Source organism: Cherax quadricarinatus, chromosome 47 (assembly GCF_038502225.1).
Source record: "Cherax quadricarinatus isolate ZL_2023a chromosome 47, ASM3850222v1, whole genome shotgun sequence".
NCBI lineage: Eukaryota > Metazoa > Arthropoda > Malacostraca > Decapoda > Parastacidae > Cherax > Cherax quadricarinatus.
In genome coordinates this window covers 10,555,069-10,561,068 of record NC_091338.1, presented here as the reverse complement: position 1 = coordinate 10,561,068, position 6,000 = coordinate 10,555,069, and the positions used below count along the sequence as shown (strand labels likewise).

Below are 6,000 nucleotides of genomic sequence, written 5' to 3'. Positions count from 1 at the left end.
AACTCCCCTCAGGGAATTACCAAATTGCGTGAGTGGCTCACTACGTCAGTGGTTTTGACGCTTTATAAGATAGGCGTCAAGGTATGTGTTGATGTTTTGTTACACATGGAGATTTTAAGAATATAAAAATCAATTTCTAAAAATGCTAAGCTATAAATTCTCATTCTTCAAGGTATTGAATTGCATTCTCCCACTCAATTATCAGTATTGATATTATTACTGTGTATTATAAGCTTTAGTTGCACATATATATACAGTTGGTGAACCCACCATACACTTTAGTGGACATTTCCTCACCCACTGATCACATCTGGACTCTTTTTGGGATATATTGGAAGCAGCTGACTACCTGTGTTTCTCTCTGGGCCGGAAAATATATCACTCATATTGGTTTTTAAATAATGAGAGACGTCATCAGCGACTTTAAACCTTAGATAGAGCTTTAAGCTTGTATTTTTGGGCAAAATATATAAAAATCTGACCTAAATAGATCATGCTAGGCTCATTGAACTGCTTATGCTCCAACAACTAACTTGTATTTGTTTCGTATAAGGAAAGTTACTAACTACTATCCACATAACATAAATATTGTCACTTTCCATTACTATTTTTCCGTTTGCTTATACGCAAACAGGTAGGTAAATATAACCGAATTGTTAAGAACTATCTAAGGGTGTGTCGCGGACATCAAATGCTTCCAGTACATGAAACACCATCCTCATGAAACGCGCATCCTTTTATGTACAAATGTTTTATGGAAGAACAGCACGGTTCAAACATTATGAGTAAGAGTAATTTGGGGGATGTCACGGAAATAGGATGAATCGTGGTTTGGATTAACCGTTAACCCATTTTTTGCTTCTCTTATCTTGTATAGACTCCACAACCACTGGTTGTAGGGATAAGGAATTCCACCTTGCACTCGACGATGAGATTTAGTCTTAGTAAAACAGCACTGGAGTTATCTTACACTAGAAGTCAATAAACAGCCTTTCCAAGAGCGCTAGACTTTCAGTTCCATCTCACTTCGGTCGCAGATTAACCGTACCATATCTCAACCACAGAGCAACCGTACATAATCTCAACCAGCACACAGCAACCGTACCATATCTCAACCACCACAGAGCAGTCTTACTATGCTTCAAGCACCAACGAATCTCGGTCTTCATACTTTACCTTTCACTTCTTGAATTAACTTGTCATATAGGAAGATATACTGTAACATCCCACTTTTACAATATTTTCCATATTTTGATTGTTGGCTTTCTGACGTTGGAGCAAGAAAATGCTGGTCTTCTTGCAATGTTTACCAGGCAACTTAACATCACGTGACAGTTTAGTCTTTGCTAATGTTCTTAGCTCTCCTTTTTCCTGAACAGATTGCCAAAATGGTCTCGAATGCTTTCTTAAGCACTTACACATCTTCCTGACTTCTAATATCTTAAAATTTCTCCCTCTCGTCCCTTCTGCTCCGTTGTAACTCTTGGTGATAGTTTTGACCTACTTCGCGTAACTAAGACTGCCCACACGCTTGACCATCTGCTCTTCACTGCTTCTTTCTTGGGGGCCGGACGGGAACTCCCTGCATCTCGGCCTCATGTTCGGCCTTCTTCTCCTGGGCGTTGGTGATGGAGGCAGCTTTGTAGGGGATGGGGCCGTAGTTGTAGGTGGCGTAGTCTACGTCAGCGTACTCCAGGTCTCCCCCGCCCAGGTTAGTAAGGAACGGCTGTGGGATAGTCACGAGGATTAGTCTAACGTGAACATGGAAATGAGAAATGATATTATTCTCATATGGAATGAGAGGTAAGGAAGTTTGATCAAAGGGAAAGGGCATCTCCAATTCCTTGGATCAAGAACCCTTCACCGACATCCATTATCATTACTATATAAAGGAGGAAAAAACGACAAATAATAGCTAAATAGCGGTCAGTTATAAAAGAGGAAAACTCAGGAAAGTATTCCCGTCTCCTATAACACTTTGTTTCATAATGCAATATGAAACTAAAAAACATCCACACAATAGTTTTCAAAACTAGGAGAGAGACTAATCCTCTCAAGTAAAAATATATATACCCTTGAAGGGAGGATTGTTGGTAGGGTAGCTCCAATTTTTTGGAGCTTCCCTACCAGCCAGAGGAAATTTCTGAAACTTGCATCACTGTATAACATTTATCCCCAGCTTCACACTTGTTATAATTATTAACATAACTGAAAGCTAAGCCCACAAGGGTCGTACAGCTCACACTTCTAATGAAACCGAATTTGAACGATACCTAAAGAAATATTGTCAGTTTTGGAGTATGGTCTTGGTACAGTAGCATCATTTTGTTAATTGTTTTTCCAGCGTTATCACGTGCTTTCGTCTAATGTATATGATGTTTGGTGCATGAGCGGTCATTTTTTTATGTAAAGTATTAGTAAAATTGTGGTCATTTTGAAAATTAACCATAGAATTTCACTCAAAATATCACAATTCATCCCCTTATCCAAAAAGCGCAAGATAATCGGTGAACTGTGTGTGTGTGTGTGTGTGTGTGTATACACTCTCTCTCCCTCCCTCTCCCAAGCATTCACTGTCTTGAAAGTAGATTTATTGCGTTTCTGAAATTACTTTCGTTATATTATGATCTGCATAGAATTTAGCGCAATGGAAACAGAAGAAACAGCCTGGCCTGGCCGAATGAGGCCCGAACTCAGGGCTAGGTGTGCGAAGCCAACGTTTAGCACTCGGGGCAACCCCTCTCTGGGTGATGTCAGCAGACACCACTGTGTGCCAAGTCAACTGCAAGTTTTTACACCCATCTCCCTCTATTAACAGTCCTATTGATAGACCTAGCTCATGTCCTTTCAGTGCTAAAGTCAATGTTCTTGGAAAATTCCTAACGAGCTTTATACTGGACGGGAATCGAACCTATAAAAGAGTGAATATGACTCTCTAACCGAGGGTTCAAACCCCACCCGTGGTATGGTCTATAAAAGAGTATCGTATTTAATACCCCTTTTGGTATTATAAGATTTAAGTGTGAAAAATATATGTAGTAGTAGCAGAGTACTGAGAGTAACTTTGTACTAACAGATTTATTTGTGTATACTTTACATTCATTACACTAACTACATTAGTTAGGGTTCCGGTTTCATAACCTTCTCAATTTATATTTGAGTTTGTTTAGTACCCGTGTTGCTGGCTTAATTTGACCGGTGTGAGGAGAGTGGTTCAGTAGTGATATCTAGGGAATAGCTAAATCAGGATGAAGAGTCCCATTAATTATTGAGACTTAATTAAACTATACCGGATGTCTTTGAAGGTCACCCGACTTGTTCTGACAAAGCCGAGGTTACGTGTGTGCTAGGCAAGTCTGTCTCTTTTACAAAGGGTTTTACAAGGTTAAGTATTCCTAGCTTTATTTAAAAGCTAAGAGCTGTTACCTACATCAGCTCATTCGAAACCTTTTTGTTACAAAACATACAAATATGGAACACACACACTCTCACTCTCTCTCTCTCTCTCTTGGTGCATCATACGCATTTAAGGTGCTGTAATAAATATTATTACATTGAGCAGAACTATATATATATATATATATATATATATATATATATATATATATATATATATATATATATATATATATATATATATATGTGCATTAAGTTAATGATCACCCTATAAAGTTTTGACATTAAAAAGAATATTGGATATTAAAAAAATGATGAAGTTGGCAAAGAAAGACACACACACACTAACACAAACACACACACACACACACAACAGGCCTAGTGTCTAATCGACATGTGCCTAGGACAAAATGGTAACTAACTAACACACACACATGTTCATGACTAGCAGCAAGTGCACCGTAAACAGCTATACGAGGGGGGGGGGATTACAAACCTTTTTAAACGTCGATTTCCTGTCCTACAATGGGGCCATTAAACTGTAGGATGGCATATTCGGTGTTGAGATCTCTTCTGTAATGGTTTGGTTGACCATTACGAGATAAGGCTAGGTCAGCGTACACAACTCCGGGAGGGTATTTGGGCAGATGTGATTGGCTGTTTACAGACTGTGAGTATGCTTTAGTAGAGTGGGATTGGGAATTGGGATATGACGTGGCAGGATTTGATTGATTCTCCAATCTGTGTGGATACGTTGACGATGAATATGACTGGCGTGAGGATGAATTATAAGAGGGCGGGGGATGGGACTCTTTAAGTGATGATGATGATGGGTATTGTTTATACGCGGGTGGATTTCTTTGGTAATGTGGTTGGTGCTGTGGTTGGTACTGAGTTTGGTACTGTGATTGGTAGTGACTGGAGGAGGGGGAAGAGGAGGACGAGGAGGAACTAGGCGTTGGATTCTGTGCTGATCCGTAGTTGGCTGTCTTTCGATTCTGCAAACAAAAACCACAAAACGCATTCCTCTGTTAGTTGGTTAGTCACTCAACAACGCTATCCAAACTAAACAAACTACATTTAAAACAAAATCTCAATGCGCTATTTCTTGTCTGTATTCAGTGTTGCAATAATCTCAAGTAAAACAAGACTGCGAAGCTCTAGGCTAAGAATGACAAGCAAAGCTACGAAAATATCTGAGAAGACTCACGTGGCACATAAACAAGAACTGTGGCAACATAGATGCCAGTGTCCTGCTTATGAGTAGGTGAAAAAAGAGAATAAAAAAAAAGGAGAAAAAATTTGGAATATTAGAATCACAGAATAAAAAGAAACTCAGATGCAAGTAAATGTTTACATGGAAATGACCTGCGTTACACAGCCCTCGGGATATATTAGTGCTGCTATAAAACAGAAGCTACACGGAAACAATAGATCTACAATGTGGGAATTAATCTATTTGTCAGAAAAGGAATGTCAGCAACGCAATAACAGGTCATTTACCACGACAAACATAAAACCAACTAAAAACAAACCTCAGGTAATACATGGAGTGGGTGTTGTAGGGAGGGGTGTTGAGCAGTCATTGGTTTATCTTTGGTAGGGAGAGGAATATTCTGATAAGTGTGCTTTAACTTTCCGCCACCACCATTCCGTGGCGCTGGGGTTGGCAAGGTATCTGTGGTTCCCGTGGCGTCATTAGTTCTTGGGTCAGAGGAGGGTTCCTGATTCGTTACTTTGGTGGCTCTGCCTGGCCGTGGAATATTTCGATTTGTTGAGCCGTCAGAGTATATGGAGCCGTTGTTGGACTCTGCTCTAGAGGGTGGTCTAGCCAGAACTGTAAGCTTGGATGTCTGACTAGATTCTACAATTAATGTGTTTTGAGTAGGTTCTGATGTTATGATGTGTTTAGTCTCTGAGGTGAAGTGTGTGGTGTGTTGGCCTGGAGCCAAGACTTCGTTCTCAGTCTCTCTTGATGGAGAAGCTGTAGATTCTTTGATCGGGATAGCTTGTATGGCAGGCTGTTTGTCGATCATTTTATGATTTTCCTCGCTATCTTCTTTAGTTCTTATCTTTTTCTTGTTTCCGGGAAGCCTCATTGAAAAATATGCAGCTGTTTTGGCCAACGCACTTTTGACAGGCTTCTCTGATGTACTTCTCATAGAGCCGTACGATTCTGAGTTCTGCCTCTGAACGCGATTGAAACCCTTCCCGTCTTCCATGTGCTCTACATCCTGGCGGAAACTCACGTCTCGCCTCCCTGACACCTTCTGGGAATCCTTCGAGCCCTCCTCCGAGTTAGATTGATTGAGATGGACGTCCTTCCTGCTTCGAGTTGATCCGTAACCGGAAGATGCCTGCTGGCTGAGTTGGCTAGGAGGTCGACTGCCTCCTGCACTACCACCTCCTACCGTGCAGGAACCTGGTACCTCCGAAGCATCCTGCTGACCAGCCACTACACCTTTACTACACTATGTAACGGGTTAGCTACAATGCCGAAATCAAATCATAACACACGCATGTATTTAAATATAAATGCAATGGCCTCTAGGAAACTTTCTCGGTATAGATGGCGTTGTCGGACTTGAGCTGACTCCAATTAAT

At 40.6% G+C, this 6,000-nt stretch overlaps 1 protein-coding gene across 1 annotated transcript in view; it reads right to left on the bottom strand.

The window, feature by feature from the left end:
- Window positions 1-1,588: 1,588 nt before the first annotated feature.
- Window positions 1,589-6,000, bottom strand: part of nrm (neuromusculin) — a 591,863-nt gene continuing 587,451 nt past the window's right edge. Inside the window, exons 20-22 of the mRNA XM_070094629.1 lie at window positions 4,932-5,840; window positions 3,893-4,394; window positions 1,589-1,726 (exon numbers count right to left, since the gene is read on the bottom strand). Of these exons, the coding sequence (XP_069950730.1) occupies window positions 3,897-4,394; window positions 4,932-5,840 (1,407 nt within the window). The 3' untranslated portion in view covers window positions 1,589-1,726; window positions 3,893-3,896. The remainder of the gene's footprint in view (window positions 1,727-3,892; window positions 4,395-4,931; window positions 5,841-6,000) is intronic.